Here is a 23,922-nt window from a genome sequence, read left to right as displayed (position 1 = left end):
GGGTTTAGGATTTAGGGTTTAGGGTTTAAGGTTTTAGTGTTTTTTATTTAAATTTTAGGATTTATCCAAGGATTTACGGTTTACCCAAGGGTTTAGGGTTTATCCAAGGGTTTAGGGTTTACCCAAAGGTTTAGGATTTAGGGTTTAAGGATTAGGATTTAGGGTTTAGTGTTTTGCTGACAACTAAAAAAATATATATTTTAAAATCTTTTTCTGTAACTATTATAATTTTTTTAGTTTTTTATTTTAAAAATATAATATAATTTGATAATATTTTGTTTTTTTTTTAAAAGATATCGAATTTGAAATAATGAAATCCTATTGGTCGGTGTACCTAAAGGTTCACCCTAGGGGGTGAACCCAAGAATAACTCTCGTTAAAATTAAGAGTTATTCTTGGGTGAACCGGGGTTCACCAACCAATAGGATTTCATTATTTTAAATTCGATATCTTTTAAAAAAGTAAACAAAATATTTCCAAGTAATATTATTATTTTTTAAATAAAAAAGTAAAAAAAACTTATTAGTTACAGAAAAAAAAATTTTAAAAAAATATTTTTAACGTCGTCAACAAAACACTAAACTCTAAATCCAAATCCCTAAACCCTAAATCCAAATCCCTAAACCCTAAATCCTAAACCCTAAACCCTTTGGGTAAACGCTAAACCCTTGGATAAACCGTAAACCCTTGGATAAATCCTAAACTCTAAATAAAAAAATATTAAAGCCCTAAACCCTAAGCCCTTGAGTGTTTTAGTGTTTAGTGATTTTGATTTAGAGTTTAGGATTTAGAGTTTAGGATTTATCCTATAGTTTAGGGTTTACCCAAGGGTTTATGGTTTAGAATTTAGGGTTTATGAATTAGAATTTAGGGTTTAATGTTTTGCTGAAAACGTTAAAAAATATTTTTTTTTGTAATTACTACTATTTTTTATTTATTTCTTTTTATCTTTTAATTTTAAAAACATAATATAATTTGACAATATTTTGTTTTTTTTTTAAAAAATATCGAATATGAAATAACACAATCTTATTGGTTGGCACCTCCACCTAGGAGGTGAACCCAAAAATAAAGTCTTGTTTGTTTGGTTGCCGCAGGTTTCGGCGTCAGCGGCAGCGGCAGCGTCAGCGGCGGCGGCAGCGTCAATGAGGACAATTGTTGTTCGTTTCGCAGACGCTGACGCTACCGCATACTATATCGCGACCGCAGATTTTATCGGCGTCAGCCGCAGGACGCGGCGTTCGGACGCGGCGTCAGACGCAGTTTCCTGCGTCAACGAAACGAACAAGAGTTGACGCATAATGTTGACGGTGCCGCTGCCGCCGGTACCTGCGGCAACCAAACGAACATCCCTTAAGTCTAAAATTAATTTGGTTATGGTTGAAAAACTTTTAATATGGTTTTGTTATGTCGCAGTGATTTAAGTCGCGAAATAGTTAAGGTTTATTAAATAAATGATTTACATTAATCAAAAGAAGTTTTTGATTGATATTGACCTCTTTATCTTTAATTTTCTTTATTATTTTTCTCGTGATTTTCGTTAAAAAAATTGGATTAAATTAGGTTATATGCTTAGCTCTAATATGTGAAAGAGCTAGAGTGATATCTAGTGAGACAAATGAAAAGGTGTTTAAATGATTCTTTTCTTGAGACACTTTAAAGCTTTTGGGTTTAATAATTTTTTCATTTTATCATTTTATCATTTTATCATTTTGGTTGTCTTCTTTAGTAGGAGAATTGGAGGGACATAAGAAAAGAGAGGCAAAGTCACGAGCCAACACACACATAAGAATCATGTGTTCGATCCTGTGTATGAAGTCTTCTTAAGTGTTTTACAGATTTTTAGATTTATGCGCCGCTCCCTTCATCTTTATCCCATGCTCATTGCTCCCTTACGTTCATATCTAATCACCACGTTGCTCATTGACATCCATTTACTTATTAAAAAGTGATTATACATAAAAGTAGAATAATTGTTTCAATAAAATAATACATTACCTATTACGTATGCTCATTCTCGACTATGCGAATCATCATCACTAAAAATTGGTCTACGTAGTCAAGTACTTTAGTTGTAATCCAGTTTCACTGTATTAACCCACTCTAGAAACAATTTCTATAATTGTATCTGTTGAATATGTTATGTTTAAGTTCTTTATTAATGGAAATTTCGAAAGCATTCTGTTAATGAAACTTGAAAGTATTTAACGTGGTCATTTCAATATAGAACTTACAATATGCTTTTAAATATATAGATCAGAAAATAACAAACAAAACAAAATGACAGAATTTATTTATTATTTAAACTTAACCAAAAATGTAGCATTTAACACATTGGTTCTTTGAACCGGATTTTCCATCACTGATAACACAGCTCCCATTATTAGTATGGAATGTGGTGAACGAGATTGGTGACAAAGCAAATTACTTTAGTTTATATATTTTGATTGATTTAGAAATCTAATTATGCAAGTAAAATATGCAAATCCGGAGATTTTTCCTCGGATTTGAGTCTTTGTATTTTTAACTAAAAAATCCAAACAAATCTATTCAAATCCATTATAAAATCAAATATATTAGTAAATCCGTACGACTGAATAACACTTGATTTGATACAGAATTTATGAATCATTAAACTAATAACACATGATTTTAATAGAGATTTGAAAATCATAAAATCAATAACACTAGATTTAATTTGGATTTTCAAATCCATTAAAATACAACAAAAACCGATGACCCATAGTAGGTATTTTTTCTTTTATATTTAGAAGCCCTACAAAGAAAAGATTAGGCCCATGTCCTGCTACACATACCACATATCTACATACCAATTTCGTCCGTCACGTGACACAAAACAAAAAGCGAGAAAAAGTAAAATATAATAATACATAGAATCTGATCTTAACAGAAGAAAAAGACATTACGATGGCGTTATACATGCCAATAACTTATCACAGACTTCACGTACGTCTTGAGAAGGATCTGACAAGGATGCTTTTGACAAAACTGATCTTGCTTCGATCAATCCTTCTGATATGCGTTCCAGTATCACGTCTTCACTCGCCATGAGTGATGCCATCAGTTTAGCACCAGCCAGTTTCTCCTAACACAAAACAAATATCATGATCATGAGTCTAATGTGACTACTTTCATGTGGATAGATAACGACAAATTCATCACGTTATTTCTGTGAGTTGTCTACCTTTTCGGATCCTTGTTCAAGAAATCTCAAAGCAAGTTTCAGTAGATCAGATGCAAAAGGGAGAAGTGTGGACTTTAGATGGTACATGGCTGAGAATAGGACCTGGATACAAGCTGCTCGGACCTCAGGCGCAGATATGAACTGCACCAGATTCAGGAGTTTTACTCACAACTAAAACAAATTTTAACCAAATCAGAAATGAGTGTAAGCAGTCAAAAGTAAGTAACCTTGAGGGAATGAACAAGAGGCGGAAGAGCTTTTCGAGCAAAAGTCTTCTTAGCAGACTCAGGGATTTTTTGACTAGCACTGATAAGAACGTTTGCCATGCATATACGAAATGGAATAGGGAAAGGCTTTTCACCAATTGAATGTTCTGTATTCGGCTCTGGCATAGACGAGCCGTAACTTCTGTCTTCAATTAAACAATGGATTGTGTAATCTAAGACGGAACTACTTGACGCACCTACATAATCAGGATGAGGTTAATATGCAAGGTTGGTGAAAATTATTAACAGCACCATAGACATACAACATCAATACTAACCAGATGTGCCCTTCCCTGTTGTACGTAGTTTTTCTCCTTTGGGTGTTTTTGAAGATTCAGGATGTTGCAGTTCAGCACATATCATCAATGCTAGACAGTCTATGCACCCGTGTTGTACTTTAGAAACTGCACCGACAGATAGTAGCCATGAAGTGTGAAACTGAAGAAAAAGTAACCGAAGTTGAGTAGCAAGCGTCTTACTTTCGTTCTCCTCAGAAGGCCATAACAAAATATTTTCGAGGACTTTCCTGATCTTAGGTGTCACATTGTGTGACAAAGACTCCCATCCCCGAACCTGCAACCGATGGAAGCTTTCTAAGGTATGGAAATATTACAGTCAACGCTTCAAACCAGTGACAACAGGGATCACCACAGAGGAACAGATACAAAATGAAAGAAGGAAATATCACCACAAGGGATGTGCATATAGAAAACAGGCAAGCTTTAATCTTGAGGCTGTCTTGCAACTCTGTGGCTTTTTCAAGTTGCAACAAAACAGTCGGAAACAGCACCTGTTGAATAAAAGTCCCAGCATATTACAACTTTTGACAATGAAGAGTAAGCTAAATTGTTGTTTAAATAAAACTGCATTTAGACTTTTTCAGATATCTAATGCAAGCAAGCCTTACTTCTTACTAACAGAACCTATTTGCCTTCTCATATGTCATAAAGAAGAGACTAGATAGAAAAAGTTCTATAGTCACAGTGAACTTGAGAAGAAACTAATGAACATATAGTCTTGTTTCTTTGTTTATATATATTGACTTTTGTTTCACATGACCTATGTTGACTGCAGTGCAATAAAACAAAGGCTAACGCCATACTCAAACATTTTCAAAAGATTGACAAACAATACAAGGTCGAAGAAGGAAATAAATCAACACCTGGGAGTGAATACGTCCACATAGCTCGGCAGCGAGTTTCCGAACTTCTTCAAACTCGAACTTAGAAAATGCCCTGAATTACGAAAGTTAGTGTGCCAGATATCAAATGGAAATAAACTAAATGGTGCTTGATGTAATTGTGAAGTATTACCTTTCAAAAAGGAAGGCAGCGATGCATTGACAATCCTCAAACTTGATGTCTCGATACCCTGTAAATACAAAATGAAAAGTAATAAAGTTGGTGAACTAAGTCTAAGATTGCCTCTCAGGACCATGCCGCTAATCAAAATTTTATCCAAAGAAAGCTAAGGGTTTAATTTAATGACGATAAAGGGTCAAATAACACCGTGATACGCATACAGATTCTATTATCAGGAAAAGGAAATTAAATGCACAAGGATACATACCATTCACATAGTCGCCTCTGAGAAATCTACCATATATTGTAGATGAATCAATATCATCAAACACTCTTTGGGGAAGCAGCCTTAAAATAAGCAGGGGGCAGAGGTGGTCAAAGAGAGATTTCTCAACATTAGTTTTGTCGACTGAACTTTTAGATATATTTATGAAGTTTTCATCCATCCTACAATAGAAAAGACATCGTTGGTGATCAATATTCTATATTTTTGGAAGATATAAGTTTTTCTTACCAATGCAAAATCACATCAATGGTGAGTATATAGCTGTATTTTGGTTTGGTGCTACAATTTCAGATAAAGCTTACTTACTTGTCTTGTTCCTTCATATGTGATAGTACATGCAGAAGGACCATGTCCGATGCATCTGCCAAATGTTCACTGATGCAACTAAGAAACCTAACCATGATGGCATTGGATGGCTCCAAAAACATCTTATCAAGCAAAGGTCCAATTAGTGAACCCCAATTTTGAACCTGTAAGAAAAAACAAAAGTCAATCAAAAGGCAGACAAATCTAACTGCCTAATTATAGCTGGCACAAAGCTTAGGTCATCACAGTAATTCCTATGCGAAGAGTTCTAAGCCCAAACACAAGAATTAGATAATTAAAAATATATATCGACTTGGAAGGGGAAAACGAACAACCAATGCCTTAAAACGTTTGTATTGAGGGTTCAGAGTTAACAGTTCAGTTTTGATTTTTCATTCGGTAGTACTAAAAATAGTTCATGACTGGTGCGGCGGTGGCTATAGATGCACCTGGAAACTAAAAGAGAATTTGTTTCAGAAATAGAAAACATGACATTGTTGTACTTACACTTCTAGCCCACTTTGGAATCAACTTTAGCACTCGATCGCTGTCAAAAGTCGAACCTGCAACAGTACAAGAAGATGATGAGCACGCAATCGCCAGAGGAAAACTTAATAGGTAGTGTCCGTTAGTAATTCAGTATCAAACTAGCAGTTATTTCGTTCACGTTTCACATTCCAGTAATTTTATCTCTTATCCATCTTACATTTCAATTTTTTCTTTGGATTGTGCCTACATAAGACAAATGTTCACTACAAGACGGAAAACAGTGAAATGTATTATCAAAGTTATGTATAGCATGCCAAGGGTAATGAGATGGAAACTGAATACCTTTCGTGGGATGTCCATTACTTTCTGAAGTGTCCAAAGCTTGAGTATTACTAGGTATAGAAAAAGTGAAGATCAGAAGCAGAAAGGACTTTCTAATAATAATAGAAAACCAAATCCGGTTGGCAAGTAAATATCACGTATGAAGCATTTGTAAGGTTACTTTTACAAACTTAACCTAAGAACAATGTGTATTTCTTATTTGGGGTAAATGGGAATAAAAAAACAACTATGCATACATGAGGAAGAGAAGAAAAAGAGACAAAACACGATACCTAAGACAGGTCAGCAACATACATACAACATCTGAATCCTCCTTATGATGTTGAAGGACCGCAAGCAAAGTTTCGGTAGCAGATGATTGTATGTTTCCATGGGTTGAATAAACTAGTGTTACTAACTCCGGGAGCACGAAAGATGGCTCTGGAAGAAAAAAACATGCATTGATGGCTTGATTCTATGAGACAGCTGAAAATAGTATCATATGAACTATAGGTGCTATCGAGATGTGGAATAACAAGTCTTGGACCACATAAATTTGGGCCGTCACAAGTTTTCCTCATCGGAATAATCGACATCAACATAAATGTTCCTTATAACAAAACACTGATCTACTTTCAGCAAACTAAATGAATTTCATTTAATAAAGTGAAGAGAGACTAGATCTAGAGGTCATATACGGAATAAGATTTGCAATACCAGAAATTGATAACGACCACAAATAAAAGCTTTAAGAAATACTTGTGTACAAAGGCAAAAGAAGACCAACCAATTGATTTCAACAACTCTGAAGTTTGTTTACGGATATAAGTTTCCTTGTCTCCAAGGCACTTTAACAAGCAGTCTGCAATTTCTTTCCTAAAATAGGTGCAGAAAATGAGTTATTATTTCCCAGGGCATGCGATGGAAATATAATCAAGGAACTAAAGAAAATGCAGAAAAGATAGAAAGAGAAAATTCAAAAAAAAAAGATAACTGATTCTATACCAGGGGATATGAGAAGGAAATGACTCTTTTGACATGAGAATTACTTCTGATATTACATCTATAGAATTCAGCCTCTGCACAGTAGTTCCAGAAACAAGGCGTTGTAGAACTTCACTGAGACAGCTATTATCTGCATTTCTGGAGAATGTTTCTTTAAGTCAGAAGACAAACTTGGAACCGTGACTGGTAACTAGAAAGCTACTTTATGATTTAGAAGCTAGCGGGAAAGCAAGAATAGGCATACCTGGAACAGTAGTCTGCCAGGAGGACACTAACAGCTTTGGCCGCGCCATCCCTTTCGTCAAGAAGGTGAAGCAAGGATGGTATCACAACGTCCAGGCACATTGTATCAGAGAAGCTGTCTCCGGACTGAGATTGTAGCTTAGAGATGACTTCTTTAAAGATAGCTACAACGGCTTCGGATATCTCTTCATTGTTACTACGAAGCTTCAAAAGCAAACGAGGAATATAAGTAGTAAGACAATCTCAGGGGTATATATATTATTTGTCAAGATATCAGGATATGGTATAATCATAGCTGCAATCGAGCAGAACCAAAATTATGAGTATCATAATGAGGAGAAAGTAAGAAAAGCCTAATAAAAAAATTCTAGCGTGTCTCATTCCATATTCAATAAAAATGGGAAATATACCTGATGTAGAAGACAAGGCACAAGCTTCATTCCAAACTCTGATATTATGCTCTCAAACTTTTTTCCCTCAAAGCGGCCCAACAGAAGGCATAAACAATTTAGGAAAAACTTTTGTGTCTCTATTCCACCACTCTTGGTGTCAGAACCTCCCTGAGGATAACTTTCTGAATAATACTGCATCGTTTTATCATTATTAGCTTCCTGATGACTCAATCAATTTGGAATACAATGATAAAAGAAAGAGTAGAAACTAGAGAAACATTAAAACCAGTACAAACCCAATCAAACTGCAGAACACTAACCAGAAGTAAAACAGAAAGGTAGTAAAGTCATTTTTTTACCGATATAGCTTATACAGATTTCCAGTGTGAATAAAAGACTCGGAGCAAATAATCTGATACGGTCTATCATAATCCCACCCACAAACGATGTAAACATATTTCATTAAACTTCAAGCAGACTCTACTTGTATATTTTACTTGAACATTTATATCTTCTTAATAAACAATAAAACTGGTATATCTGTCTACTCCTAGAGAAAAAACAGATCAGGGAACTTGAGTATATGCAGCAGATTCAGAAACGGACACAATAGAACCCATAGCTAATTGGCAGTACAATGTTACAGTATGGAATCATTTATCCCTAATCCCTATCACAAAATTTGAAACCAAAAGATTTTCGATTATGTCTAACCTTAATACCAGACAAATACTGCTCCAACAATTCCTTGCTAGTCTTTGAGAACTTCTGATCTTCCATGTGGAGCAAGACACTGTAATGCTTCCAACAAGAAGAGAGCAGTAGAGCTCCACCTGCAGATACATCCATAACTGGATTCCAGATACGAAACAAACAAAAGAATGATAAGTAAGAATCATAAACAGAAATGGGAAAGAACAAGGACAGGGTGCATTAGTCAGAGACCTGCCTCCTTTTGAGAGCCACCATGATGCTCTTTTAACTCCTCTAACCATTTCAGCACTTTGTTTAACCCCTTAGCATGAAGTAGTCGAGTTTTCCTGTTCCACTGGAAGAAATTTTTTGTCAATATTACTCGAACACAAATCGGTGGATAACTTCAAAATGTAAAAACACAGATCAAGCATCTTTCAATGAATCAGTGAACATACAGCAACGAGACACTGTACAAGGCGCATCAGCTCCTCCAGGTGGTTCCACAGTATACAATTCGTCTCACTGGTTGCGTCTTCAGGTCGAGAAGTTTGCTTTATTTTCTTCTCACTAATATTAGGTATCAACGCAACCGGTTGATGAGACCCCGTAATAGTGGCGGATGGCTTCGGTCTGTTTGCTGGAGCATCATTACTCTTCGCTAATGCTCCAGTAACTGACAGCAAGCAATCAGCAGCAGAAACAGAAAGACGAGATGGCACCTCATATCCATCCTGCAAAACGCTAAACAAAATAACAGCTCAGAACTAGGTGGAAATGACTATGCTTAGTGACTTGCTCCAACTAAGCACGTTAATAAGTTAAAATAGATAACCAAAAACAACTGGGACCAACAGATAAGTTGTATACCTTCCTTTGCGTACAATCATCACCAAGTGAGGCACACAAGACGAAACAATCTCCACAAACATTGAATGTTTCTCCCAAATCCCTGTCAGCAAACAAAGCACATAAACCATAAATCAAGTGAGCTACCGGCATTGAATCCATAGTAACAAGAATGATTGCAATGCTCACCGTTCCAAAAACCTTGATCCCCAGTATCCTCGGACTCCACAAGACTGCGGATAAGCAAACACCATCCAAGCGCTAAGAACCTGTCCTCGTTCCTCGAAATGATTTGAGAAAGATTCCTCGAGACGCCTTGAAAGAGAAGCTCATCTTGAAACAGCCAGTTTAGAAGAATCATAGCTGGGCTGCTACTGTGCTTAACATCCTTAAACCTTAACGTCTAAACAAGCACAAAAGCACCAAAAAAAATCAACATTCCAACAATCAAGCAGGGCTTTCGCTAGGGTTTAAGATATTATTTACATGTTCGATGATTGGTACAAGGAGCTCATCCATGGCTTCGTCTCTCTCAGCAGCGTCTTTAACGGAGTTTTGCAAAAACCAGAGTGCCTCGTCGACGGAGCCTAAACAGCAAAGCTATCAGATAGATGAAGCAAACATATATATATATATATAAACACGAAACGGAATCGCAGAACGGTTACCTGACGAGACATTTTGAGAATCGAGAGAGAGACGGGAGATAGATTCTCGTAGCTTTTTAGGGCGAGTTGTGAGAAGCGTGCTCATGAACCTGCCTACAGTGACGGAGACCAACGACTCCGGCTCTGATCTTCGTATCAGTTCCTCTTCCGATTTCTCCATCTCGGTTTCAGCACAGTTTGTGAATAATTGGCGATTCCGATTGGATTATTCCGTCCAATTTGATCCACTCTCGCGGAGAACGACGAAGATTTGGGCTCTGGATATTTCCCGCTGCATGATAAAACGACGCCGTCGGCGCACAAAGTACACGGCACCGTTTTTTATGTTGTAGACTAAAAACGACTGCGTACAACGACTCGTTGGCATTTAGATTAAACGGCGTCGGTTTTAAAGACCTAAAGCTTTCGAACATGGTTGATTGGGTTTAAAAAAAAAATACACAACAGGCCGTTAATGGATTAAAGAGAGGCCCAAATCTTGAAGGAAAACCAGAGAATTCTCTTTTCCCTCTGCCCTAATTTTCCCATCAGAGAAAAACCTACCCTTTAAGATAAAAAAATTGACAAATTGAAGAGAGATCATGGATACCGTATTTAGAGAGAAGCTCGAAAAAGAACACAGAGAGAGCAAGGAAACTGGGAAGGTGAAACTCGAACGAGAGAAGAAAGACAAGGAGGCTGCTGAAAGGCAACGCCAAGCCGTTGAAGCTTCTCAAAGAGCCAAAAGGCTTGAAGCCATTGAATCCCAGATGATGAAGGTAACGTAATCATTCCTCTAATCGTTTGGATCACTCTCTCAAATGTATATTAGAAATTCAATTTTTTTTGTTTTTCATTAGAGAAAATTAGAAAACCGTTAATTAACGAGGATCGTAATCTTTTTTACTCTGATAAATCTTTACATTGGTTAGGTTGAGCCTGCTGAAAGGCAAAGAGAAGCCGTTGAATTCTTTCAAAGAGCCAGAAGGTTTGAAGCCATATGTATGTTTTATCATTTAGAAATTCGATTTTCATTAGAAAACGGATATCGTCATCTTTCGTCTTAACCTTGGTGAAGAAAAAGAAGAAGAAGATGACATACGTAGAGTAGGTGGAGATTTTATTATAAAAGCCATAATACCTCCATGGATGATGAAGACGAATATGCCGCAAAGGGTAGCACTAGAGGGAGATGACAATGTTTTTGAATGGGATGATGATGATGAAGAAGGTGCTAAGTTGGAAATAGGAGACGCTCCTGGTACAGCAGGTCTGTTTGTTTGAGTTTACTTTTTTACTCCCAATTCTCGCCTTATTAGTAACAACAACATATTAGTTAGTTCGTTACAAGGAAGCTTAGCTTTGTTTTTGTTTCAAGTAGATAATTGCTCAGAATAGAGAGAGAGAAAAAAAGGCAGTTTTCTTTATTGTGCAGAGCTTCAACACAACACGAAGTTACTACTTTTTAATTGGGATAAATGCTCCTAGTTTAACTATAAGAGTGAGGGCCACATAATGTTAAAGAAAGAGAGTTTAGGTTCCATGATATATAAATAAAAAAGGATTATATTTGATAATCAGTTTGGTTACTTTTCATTTTTTTCTTAATTTGCAGGAAACTGTAAAAGGTTTATTTGGAATGTGAGAGCAGACAAAGAGAAGAATAAGAAGAAGAAGACAACGGCTGATGGGAAGAATACTGAAAGCTAATGGATTAACCATTGATCATATAGAATAACGATGGTTTCAGTGCGATTAAGTTATGGTTATGTCAAGTGTTGGTCTCTGTGTCTTTCCATTTTGTGTTTATGCAGCAAGACTCGTCTTTTATAATATAAATTAGTATACATTTTTGGGATTCTCATCATCTAAACCCATGTTAATCAATCGTTTGTACATTTTATTTATTTATTTATACTTGTTGAAGCAGACAAAAGGTTGGACAAGATTCCATTTAAATGCATGATAGTTATCCTAGACGACCAAGAAAAAGATGACCAGAGCCATAGTTGTCATCGACAGGATTCTAGTTACTAGCTTTGTTCTCACCTTGTTTCTGTCTCTCGCCTCTTTGGGCGTTGGCAAAATCTTAGAGGAGTAATACGAGGGAGTATCATCACACAGCTGACTACTGAGGCTCAGAGCCAGGTTTACTATCGTCTTTGGCGGCCGGTTACTCAAAATGCCTCACAGGAATGAAATCTTCTTGACATTGTATTAGCACACAGCATCGATGATTTCTTTCTTCGGTAACTTTATATTTGAGAGTATTACTGAATATCCTCTGTGGGCTAGATTAAGCTCTAGGTAGAGTAAATTCCACCTGATTTAGAGTTAGCTAATTAGTTATTACTCTCTGTTTTGAAAGTACAACTACGGTTATACAAATATGATATATCTGATCTGTTAAAAATGAAGAACAAATTAAAATTAACCCTTATTTACCTTAAATATTACAAGACTATATCATAGCCTTATTTTCATTTGACAACATTAAATAACTAGCCAAAAAAATCAATTGAAATACTGAAACCAAAATCTCGAATCTCCTTACCTAACCATATCTCGGTTATATCTCCTACTGCCGATAAAAACTCCCATCTATCAATTATTCTTTTTTGGGCAGCTATCAATTATTTAGATTACATCTATAATAATAATAATCCAATTCTGTAAAACCGAGAACATAAAAGTTTTTATGACGTAAATTATTCACGTTAGAAAGTTAAGAGCATCACTAAATAAAACGAGTACATAAGCTTAGTATTTTATTTTATTTTTTTGCTTAAAACATAAGCTTAATATTATCCATGTATAAAAACATTAAGATCATCACTTTCATGTAAATATTGTTTTCATTTTTAACCATAAATCAAACCCAGACCATGGAATATGTGTTTAAATTTAGTACATCATCCAATTGTGAACGTGTGTTTCTGATTTAGTGTATAGTATTTTTTTTTTTTTTTTTTTTTACGTCTAACGGTCGATTTAGTGTATAGTATTTCTGAAGCAAACTGCACCCAATCCCATGGTATTGTTATACTGAACATATATTTTTGAAACACACACTAAATTAGCTCCACAAAACAATATTAATATCATTGTCATTCCATAAAAGCTTCTATTTTTAAGTTATCAATGCTAAACCATGCAACAAGATAAATTTATATATAAAAATCACTAAAACAATTAATATTTTTAAAACAGTTAATAAAATGCTGCATATAACTATGAACTATAAAATCATATTAAACATCAAAAAATATTGGTAAGAGTAAAAGAATATATACCAAAACTATATATGATAAATTTTGAGCAATATAAATTTTAAAGGAAACATCCGTGCGGACACACGGATCAGTATCTACTACTATATATTATAATTCGTGTAGTTTCTCTTTATCAGTAAAACTCTTTTGATGGACAAGGTCTATATAATATTTTACCCAACAAAAAAAACTTTATGCTAATTTACCAACCATAAAATAAAACTGGTTACAATATTTATGCAATAAATTAGGGATGATAATATCATTGTTTTTTGTTTGAAAAAACGACAATATCATTGTTGATAAAACTTCCCATGTATTAATTTAAAAAGAAAAAAAAAACTTTCCTGTAAAAATAAAATAAAACTTCCTTTGTATTAATTAAAAAAAATAAAATATATATATATCCTCTGTAAAAGCTCAAACTTACGTGGTCTGTTGAACTATCAAGCAAAAATCATATATATATGTAAAACGTATTTTGTAATAAACAAATGTAAAATTTTAATAACATATATATTTTTATTTTTGTTGTTGTCAAAAAAAAAAAATTCCTTTCCAATCTTATTTGTTTTGGATATTTACTTAACATATTAATTCAAATTTGAAATCTGTGGTGTTCGTACCAAACAAAAAAACTGTGGTCATACTGAAAAACTAAACCCAATTTAGTTTTTGTACATATGACACAATAAAATGCTATAATTTATCACATGACATCATTCATATATTGGTTAAAATTGTTTCTTAAGCTAAAGGCCTCACTAAGTTACAATTACGGTGGCTAAAATGACAAAAGTCACATGTTAACGTCTCATATCTATGTTGCTTTTCTTTGTCAGAAAAAAAAAGATATATGTTGCTTACGAATTTATGGGTGACAATGTAAATGTATAGGAGAGAACTCTCAGAGAAGAGTAGATGAAGCGGTGCTTGGAGTGGGACAGGGGTAACCTCTTTTATACGCTTCACCAGAGATAAAAGTCTCTCAGCTTGAATCTGTAAACGGCATGGGTGTGTCGAATGATGACTGTCGATGACCTTGACAATCAAAACGGATATAAATTAAGTCTGATTGACCGAGGAACGAGGGAAGACCGTACGGACCAATGCTAGCAGCTGTTCACTTATGTCAACTTTGTATTCAAGCAATATAAATGAAAACCTTGGGGAATCGTTTTCTCTCGTCCCCGACTCTCTCTCTCTCTCTCTCTCTCTCTCTCTCTCTCTCTCTCTATAGTTGGACAACAAAGGCAAGTTTCAAATGTGTTTTCTTCACAGACTTTTTTATAGTTTTTTCAAGTTAATATTAGATCTTTGGTAACTTTTAATAGGTTTTCACAATGGGGTTGTTAATTTCTTAAGAAAAGTCTAAACATGCACATTTCATAGGTTACCCTAACTAGCTCTAATTAAGCTTACAAACATTGCCCTAACTAGCTTTGCCGAAACTGCACTAACTGCACTCGGCGTTCAGATCAAAGGCAACCTGTCGTCTTGGTTTCATATGGGGTTTGTAAATAAGTTGAAACTTTTCTTCACAGATTTTCAAATGGGTTTGTGTATCTCTTAAACTTATTTTCTCATAGGTTTGAAATAAGTTGATTTTAATCGTTTTTCTCGTAGGTTTTAAACTTATTTTCAAGCAAAGATACTATTTTATGAAAAGTCTGAGAGCTTTTCAAATGTTCTCTCTCTCTCTAGCCTCGAGTTTCTTTCCTTTCCGTATGTACTCTCGTATTAATGTCTTAGCTATTTTGTTTTGCAGATCAACAATGGAACAAATTGACCCGATCATCATATCATTGCGAAATCATCAGAACCAAGCGTACACTGGTCTACTCGGAGTAGGCCCTCAGCTTTTCCGGGTTTCTTTCCACACAGGGATGAAGGGAATCTGGATTCCAGGAAGAATCCACCGTGTTCCCAACCAGGTACATGCCTATGATGGAGCTGTGTCACCCACGTACAACGAAGCTCCTGGTAATATATATATCTTTCTTGAAGTAATGTCCATGTCTTTCTATTTCCAATAAAAAAAACTGAGGATTGTGTGTGTTTGGGCTTTGTCGTATAAGGAACGTTGGCCTCGATTAGGTTGCGAAATGGTGCTGTCACCATATCCGGGAGGAGGAGAACCGAGCACATGATGTTAGGACCCATGGGAAACCTTGTTATGGTTGGTCCACAAGAGTTCGTAGTCTATCGAAGGGTCGTTCCACGTCAGTTTTACATTAATCTTCCCTATGATGGGTTTGTGGGACTTGGATTACCTCTGCCAGCCAATATTGATGCAGTGGGTGCTGTTCCTATCTGGTAATACCTTTTACGTTTCTTTTATTAATTTTAATTAGTTACCACTCAATAGTTCATCATTGATGAAAACTTAGGTGGCCCAAAACTCCCTTTTAAATATAAGAAATGACACGTGACGTCTCCATATCTTATATTGCGTTTGCATGTTTAATAATATGAACGCTTAATTATTTGTATTTTAGGATGACACTGATGAACCAGGGTTTGCTACGAAGCAACCTGTTTTGACTTTACCAGTGGCGGAGCCGGAAACCTTTTTTACCGGGGACATAATTTTTTTTCAAATAATATTTACTATTAAATAAATTATTTATATAAATAAATAAATATTTATTATTAAATAAAGTGATAAACAGCTGGTATTTTTAAATAAATATTTTTATTATTTATATGATTTAACATATAACTTAAATATTTTTAATGAAAAATGTATATGGTATTTGTAAAAAAAATAACCTAATCATGGTTCATGAGGAAATAATAAAAACCTAATTATCTCATCAAAATAGTTAACCCATGAAAAATATATAAAAGAGTTATTGAACAACGAAAGTTAACAAACCTCTTTAAATTAAATACAAAAATGCATTGAACATTTTGTCATAGATAACATTGTACATGTAAAATAGGAAAGTACCAATTATTTATTACAAGTGATAAATATGAGATTAAAAAAAAAACTGAAATGGTGAGATGTGAGGCTTGAGCGAAAGTTTGGTGAAAGCAGAAAGAAAATTTCAACGGGGACAAAACAAGGTGATCTAGTGAAACTTTGGTTAATTACTTAACGATTTGGATAAATATTTTGTTTTATCTGGGGCAGCTGCCCCCCTCTCCACTAGCGTAGCTCCGCCACTGAAATTATCATTTTCATGGCAACGACGGTGGACGCCTAATCTTTGGAGGTGTCAGTCAGGAACATTACGAAGGTCACCACCAATATTTTGATCTCGTCGACAACTCTAACCAGTGGAAGATTCATATGTATTCGGTTTCGGTTGCGGGTCGTCTAGGTAACAATCACTTGTTTAGTTGAAAAATGATTTTTTTTTTCGAGTTATTCTTGGGTTAGGTTCACCAAAACCAATAGGATTTCATTATTTAAAATTCGATATCTTTTAAAAAATAAAACAAAATATTGTCAAGTTATATTATGTTTTTAAAATAAAAAAATAGTAGTTACAGAAAAAATAATTAAAATTTTTTTTTTTAACGTCGTCAGCAAAACACTAAACCCTAAATCCTAATCCCTAAACCCTAAATCTTAATCCCTAAATCTTAAACCCTTGGGTAAACTCTAAACCCTTGGGTAAACTCTAAACCCTTGGGTAAACCCTAAACCCTTGGATAAATCTTAAACTCTAAATAAAAACACTAAACCCTAAAACTCTAAACCCTATGGTTTAATGTTTTGTTGACGACGTTAAAAATATTTTTTTTGTAATTACTACTATTTTTTATTTATTTCTTTTTACCATTTAATTTTAAAAAGATAATATAATTTGACAATATTTTGTTTCTTTTTTTAAAAGATATCGAATATGAAATAAAATAATTCTATTGGTTGGTAGGTTCACCCTAGAGGGTGAACCCAAGAATAAGTCTTTTTTTCTAGTAAAGTAACCAAAATTATATGACTTATTCTTGGGTTCACCCCTTAGGGTCAATCTAAAGGTTCACCAACCAATATAATTGTGTTATTTCATATTCGATATCTTTTTAAAAATGAAACAAAATATTGTCAAATTATATTATGTTTTTTAAATTAAAAGGTATAAAGAAATAAAAAAATAATACTAATTACAAAAAATATATTTCTGACGTCGTCGGCAAAACGCTAAACCCTAAATCATAATCCTAAACCCTAAATACTAAACCCTAAACCCTTGGATAAATTCTAAACTCTCAATCAATATCACTAAACACTAAAACACAAAAGGGTTTAGGGTTTAGAGTTTTAGTGTTTAGTATTTTTTATTTAGAGTTTAGGTTTTGTCCAAGGGTTTAGGGTTTACCCAAGGGTTTACGATTTACCCAAGGGTTTAGGGTTTAGGGATTAAGATTTAGGGTTTAGTGATTAGGATTTAGGGTTTAGTGTTTGCTGAAAAAAAAATTAATTTTTTTCTGTAAATACTATTTTGTTTTACTTTTTTTATTTTAGAAAGGTAATATCAGTTGCCAATATTTTGTTTCCTATTTTAAAAGATATCAAATTTGAAATAATGAAATTCTATTGGTTGGTGAACCTAGAAGTTCACCCTAGGGGGTGAACCCAAGAATAACTCAAATTATATTATCATTTTGTTGCAGCACAATACTGTGATAAAGTTCTGATAGACAGTGGTTGCGAGTACATTTAGGGCATGATTAACGTGGGGACTTAGGAGAGTGCTAAGGGGTGAGCTCCACCGCAAGAGAGGAAGAAGCGATGCTAAAGACGTCAGATCAAGCGTCGAGTCTTGTACTGTTTCGCGGGTTCCACTGATACGTGGTGGCCCGCGATTGGTTCTTTTTAATTTTTTTTTTTAAAATCAGACCAAAAACTAAAAAAAAAAAAATTAAACACCTCATTTGGGATGTTAGGGTTAATGGTGCTTTTACAGGTCTCCCGTAGGTATAAGGAGTATATTTACTTAAAGTTAATTTATAATTTTTTTTCTTTTCTAATGTAAATATTTATGGATTCTGATGTCTTGTTTGCAACTTGTTTACTAGCATATTATCTACAGAATCAACCGACAAATTCTTGGTCGAGAAGTAAGTTATATTTGTGTATATATTATAGTATATTTTAAAATAAATTGCTTAACACTAATATATGTTTGAGTGTATGCGTATAATTTTTTAATAGGTACCCCTTTATGGACCAACAATACTTACTCACGATGAGGCCGTAGGTATATATTAGAGTGGCCCCATGTGTCATTCAACTTTATTGAAGGTGATGAGGATGCTTCTTTAACCATCCCTCCACATATTGAAGGTGATGAGGATGCTTCTTTAACCATCCCTCCACAGAAAGTAAGTAACAAAAGCTATAATTTTTTTCTTTTGATTTTTCTTTTTTGGAGATATTTTGTTTGATCACATATAGCTTTTGTAGTACGTAATTGCTGATGCGGATGGACGATACATCTCGGCTTTCCGAACCTTTGGTGTTCGAACCTGGGGATGAGGCATACTCGTAAGTCAAACATTTTTAATTTTATTTTAACATTATGGTTGTTTAGATTATATTTTTTGAAGACTATTAATACTTTTAATTTGATACAGTGTTCTAGGTCCTCCATGGCTCCGTCGATACCACACTGTCTTCGATTTTGGGCAGGAAAGGATTCGCTTTGCTCTTGCTGTCCAATAAGCTTAATAAGCTTACCTTGTTTTTATGGTTTTATGTTAAATGACCGATTTATATTTTACGGTTAAGCATTATGGTTATGGCTGTGTAATAAATATTTACGACGCACGCTTTCTATGACTATTTTTATTCATGCTTCTTTTAAGATAAAAGCAAAGTTATTTATTTGTTAAGAGGCGGGGAAGGGGTGAATCAGTCAAATGTCTTCTAGAGAAAATAGGATGATTTAAAACATTTGCGGTATTTCAATTTTGATCCATATCATCAAATCATAGCGAATGAGAGAGTTTCGAACCTATCTCTCACCGGAAGTTTGTGCTCTTCTCCGAGCTGTTTTGATCCGCTATTGAAAAATGTGCTTCAGAAACTGCAAGTCTCCTGCACAAGGTTTATCGTACGGATGCGACAGTTGCCGTTGTTTCTCCTGATCTGCACATACACTTGGGAGATCAAGAATCAGAGTATGGTTATTTCGGAAGAGAAAAAAATTAGTTATGTGTGATTGTGGCATCCAAGTTGAATCTTGCCTGTCACTGAGTGTGGTGTTGCCAGTTGCCTTCAGCTTCCCATACCAGAGAGGTCTTTAAGTTTCTTGATCAGAGAGTAAGGCTGCGCGGTTGCTTTTCTTTTATTGTTATATCTTTGTTTCCTATCAAATGTCCATGCTTGATTTTTTTTAAAAATATGTTTGCACTATTGAAAATAGAACGAGTGTTGGAGCTTGTTTATAATGTAAGACATTTTCAGCAGTTTTTCTTACAGTATATTAAAGCACATATTTTTGTTAATCTTAAGTGAGATTCGATTTTAGATTAAAGAATGAAAAAAGTCATCATTCAAGACACACCGTAGCTAATAGGTACATTATAATTTCTATACAAATTTATCAATTTTATAAGCTGGGCCAGGCCGGGCCGAGCCTAAGCCCCTTGGAAGGAAACATTTTAATAGGGCCCATCTTATTTTCGACTCAAGGATGAGTTGGTATTCAAAGTACACGGCGTCGTACGTCGTAATAACCTAGGGTTAGGACAGAGAGTCTTTAAGTCTCCTGCTCACGTGGCTTATATTCATTGGCTCATTAACTGTTTGTCATAAATCATTTTAAGAAAAACTCGGACACTCTCTCGCTTCGCTTCAGGATTTTCGCCGCCGCCTCCTCCGGTAAGATTCAGATATGGCCACCGTCACAACCAATGCGCCGCCTAAATCCTTCTCCTTCTCTGTTTCCAATCCTCTGAAACACCTAATCACCAACTCTCCATCTCTCTGCTTTCCACATCGCAAGAAGCACCAGCGTCTATGCCTATCCATAAACGCCGCCGTATCGTCACCGCCTTCAACCGACACCCGAAACGCACCTTCACCGGATTACAGAGTCGAGATCCTCTCCGAATCCTTACCCTTCATCCAAAAATTCCGAGGGAAGACCATCGTCGTCAAATACGGCGGCGCGGCCATGACGTCTCCGGAGCTCAAAGCCTCCGTCGTCAGCGACCTCGTCCTCCTCGCGTGCGTCGGTCTCCGTCCGATCCTCGTCCACGGCGGAGGTCCCGATATCAACCATTACCTGAAACAACTCAACATCCCAGCTGAGTTCCGCGACGGTCTTCGCGTGACGGACGCCACGACGATGGAGATCGTCTCCATGGTTCTCGTCGGAAAAGTCAACAAGAATCTCGTTTCGCTGATCAACGCGGCCGGAGCTACTGCAGTGGGGTTGTCGGGGCACGACGGTCGTCTTCTAACCGCACGACCGGTTCCTAACTCAGCTCAGTTAGGTTTTGTCGGAGAAGTTGCAAGGGTTGATCCAAACGTGTTGCGTCCCCTCGTTGACTACGGTTACATTCCGGTGATTGCGTCTGTTGCGGCGGATGAAGCTGGTCAAGCTTATAACATCAATGCAGATACGGTGGCGGGGGAGCTCGCGGCGGCGCTGGGAGCTGAGAAGCTGATTCTGCTGACTGACGTGGCGGGGATCTTGGAGGATAAAGATGATCCGAGTAGCTTGGTGAAGGAGATTGATATAAAGGGAGTGAAGAAGATGATTGGAGATGGGAAAGTTGCTGGTGGGATGATTCCGAAGGTTAAGTGTTGCATAAGGTCTCTTGCGCAAGGAGTGAAGACGGCTAGTATTATTGATGGGAGGAGACAACATTCTCTGCTTCATGAGATTATGTCTGATGAAGGTGCTGGAACTATGATTACTGGATGAAGTTTTGATGTAATATATGATCTCGATCATCAAAATCAAGTTCATCTTTTTGTATTTGGTAATGTCAATGCTTGTGTGGTTAGTTGAGTTAATCTTTTTCTCTCTTTGGAGACAATAAGGATAGTTGAGTTAATCTTCTTCTTTCTCTTTTGCTTGGCTTTGTTACTGTTTCTACATTCTGTCAAACTGTCTGATTCAGTCTAAGAGTTTTGCCATATGTTAGATCCTTCATGATTTAGTTACTTCCTGATTTTAAGTTGCTTTGGTTAGTTCCTGAGGGCTCTATAGCCTATAGGAAAGATAAACAAGTCCTGCCTAAGTGGTTAGGTTGTTTATCCTATAGACATCATGAACATAACTGTCAGACCTGTATACTACCTGATCAGGCTTTTATTCACTTGTTCGTGGGTTGGGCCACATATTACGATCCATAGAAGTGTGTATACATGGTGTTAAAAAAAAGGTGTGTATATAAGTAAGGAAAGATAAAAAAATTCAATATAATTAAATAAATAAATATAAGAAAATAATAAAATATGTTTGTCGATTTTTTAAAAAAGGTGCATAAATTACTGAATCATAAAATACAAATATTACATATGTTTATATTAAAAAAATATTATCAAAAACCATATTGGTTGTGGGACACAACACAGTACCTCTATATAGAAATATGTATTGTGATTAAATATTTAAAATAATTTATTTTTAAATACACGATAAATGAAGTAGAGGTTATTGGTTGTGGCATTTTATTGGATTTAGAAAATTTTCTAGATTTGGAAATCTTTGATAAATCCATTGATTTTAAAATCAAAATAAGTGGATTTCATAAAAATTTAGATGGATGTCAAAATCAAATAAGCAGATTATTAGAAATCAGCCGTCTGTTTGACTGTTTATTTTCCTTGGGCACAAGATGGATGTCAAAATTTCGATTGTAGACTTCTGTTTTTTTGCAGTCTATGCTAATGGGAAGCATGCAAGTTTTTAGATAAACCGTGAATATTAAAACAAATACTAATGGGGAAGTCACATTCTTTGAGAACTCAATGTAGCATTGTTGAACAATTGTTGCTTCTTTCGATAGCTTTACGTTTTGGAAGAAAGGAATGATATCCTCCTGCCAGAAGATTCCCTTGTATTCCTTTTCAGGTCACAAACGGGTTTCTCGCTTTGCTGTGGTAAATGTATGGTAAACCTGTCTTCAATCCCAATTCCAAGTGGTCACAGATCACATAGATTCATCCCATAAAGTCATGAATACAGAGTATGAGCTACATAAACATTACAAGGGAAAGGAGAAAGTGAGTACCTTGATGCACCAACCAGCCCACATATCGTCGTAGCGAACCAATAGGCTGACCACATTGGCGAATCTAGGTACAGCAAGACGGTGGCAAGTGCCCCCATAAAAATTTCAAAATTGCATAATATACCTGAAGTTTTAATTAATTTTCCCAATTAAATATCATATTTTAGCCATGTTTTATGTTTACATGTGATTTGCCCCCATTAAAACAAAATTCTACATTCGCCACTGGCTGACCATCACCCATGAGACCAAAGTACATAGCTGGTCCAATCAAATCACGGTCGAAAGCCAAGTGCATTAGGTGCCGTTAAAACCACTGTCGCAAGCCAAGTACAAAAAAACTCTTGCACAATTTGATAATCAGATGGATGTCAAAATCAAACTTGTTGACTCATTAACCACGAAGTCCTTAGTCATAGAGCTTTGAGTCTGTTTATTCTCCTATTTATACTTGACAGATTTTGAGTTTTGCAATGCAGATAGTTGATGATTGGCTTAAGAAAGATGAAAGCATTGATATTTTGAAAAGATGACAGCAGAAAATCTAGACTTGAAAATTATGTTTAGATTTATTTGACATGTAAATTTTACTTACATCTTTAATGAGAGAAGATACATTGCCAAGAAAAGCTAACGGTAAAGTCAACATGTTGCTGTATGAGTGGATCAACACATATTCCTGCTATTCAGGAAATCATGAGGAAGTAAACTGGGAACGAACCTAATGTCACGGTAAATCTTGATGAGGTTTTATCTCTAGGTGGTGTGGCTTAGGTCTGTTCTCGTGCACATGTAATATAATATGTTTTTTAAAGAACTCGAAGAAAACCCAATAATACAAATCCAAGTAAAATAACAAGGTTCACCTTGATATTTGTTCCTTTGTATTTTGATCTTAAAATCACTTACAAATCCATTGAAATATAGTTTCAAATTAAATCTTTAAACAAATCCTTGTAATTGAATAGCACTTGATTTCAAAATTTATTTTAAAATCACAAAACCATAACACAATATTTGAATATGAATTTTAAAATCATAAAACCAATAACACTAGATTTGATTCCGATTTCAAAATCCATTAAAATATATAAACCAATAACACCCTGGAAGTTTGTTTAATATGTATTTTTAATCTAAAAAGCCTAAATAGCATATATACTTTAATCTCTCATCCATATGTTTCTATCTTTCTCTTTTATTTCTCCTACTATTAATGTAGAAGTTGACTGCAAAAAGTTGACTGCATGGCTAAAACAGCTCTATCACATATTCACATCTCTGTTTTTCTCAGACAATTGTACTTCCTGAACTCTAGTTGCTAATGAAATGCCTTTCACCAAAAAGAGAGAAAGTAGAAAGAGTGTAGTATCACTTTACACCAAAAAAAAAAAAGGTGCGTGGTATCATCTCTTTTAATCCAATTAGTCACATTCTCAGCGA

General features: G+C 35.3%; 2 protein-coding genes and 1 long non-coding RNA gene across 5 annotated transcripts; 2 read left to right on the top strand and 1 right to left on the bottom strand.

Moving 5' to 3' along the window:
* Positions 1–2,730: 2,730 nt before the first annotated feature.
* On the bottom strand, positions 2,731–10,315 carry LOC106312599. 2 transcript variants are annotated; one of them, XM_013750170.1, is made up of 24 exons: positions 10,025–10,315; positions 9,843–9,943; positions 9,546–9,759; positions 9,378–9,459; positions 8,966–9,251; positions 8,760–8,862; positions 8,529–8,665; positions 7,833–8,006; positions 7,424–7,626; positions 7,180–7,317; positions 6,962–7,050; positions 6,468–6,615; positions 6,196–6,245; positions 5,872–5,927; positions 5,365–5,528; positions 5,041–5,219; positions 4,785–4,842; positions 4,634–4,706; positions 4,160–4,261; positions 3,951–4,044; positions 3,750–3,875; positions 3,433–3,668; positions 3,206–3,346; positions 2,731–3,106 (listed from the first exon to the last, which is right to left on the bottom strand). In XM_013750170.1, exons 1-24 carry the CDS (start codon positions 10,182–10,184, stop codon positions 2,924–2,926), a joined length of 3,297 nt encoding a protein of 1,098 aa, XP_013605624.1. In that variant the 5' UTR covers positions 10,185–10,315; the 3' UTR covers positions 2,731–2,923. The 2 variants fall into 2 exon arrangements, with proteins under 2 accessions (XP_013605624.1, XP_013605625.1); XM_013750171.1 differs by lacking the exon at positions 10,025–10,315 and having other exon boundaries at positions 8,966–9,241.
* A 269-nt stretch (positions 10,316–10,584) lies between these two features.
* LOC106310707 lies at positions 10,585–11,839 on the top strand. 2 transcript variants are annotated; one of them, XR_001263855.1, is made up of 4 exons: positions 10,585–10,782; positions 10,936–11,005; positions 11,082–11,273; positions 11,619–11,839. It is a non-coding gene; the product is annotated as an uncharacterized LOC106310707 (long non-coding RNA). The 2 variants fall into 2 exon arrangements; XR_001263854.1 differs by having other exon boundaries at positions 10,936–11,273.
* An 8,166-nt stretch (positions 11,840–20,005) lies between these two features.
* LOC106307631 (acetylglutamate kinase, chloroplastic) lies at positions 20,006–21,381 on the top strand. The gene has a single exon (XM_013744635.1). It carries the CDS (start codon positions 20,127–20,129, stop codon positions 21,162–21,164), a length of 1,038 nt encoding a protein of 345 aa, XP_013600089.1. The 5' UTR covers positions 20,006–20,126; the 3' UTR covers positions 21,165–21,381.
* The last annotated feature ends 2,541 nt before the right edge of the window (positions 21,382–23,922 follow it).

The sequence above is a fragment of the Brassica oleracea genome, chromosome C8 (genome assembly GCF_000695525.1).
Source record: "Brassica oleracea var. oleracea cultivar TO1000 chromosome C8, BOL, whole genome shotgun sequence".
In the NCBI taxonomy this organism is placed as follows: domain Eukaryota; kingdom Viridiplantae; phylum Streptophyta; class Magnoliopsida; order Brassicales; family Brassicaceae; genus Brassica; species Brassica oleracea.
Note: the sequence above shows the minus strand (reverse complement) of the source record. Positions and strands in the feature narration are given on the sequence as shown.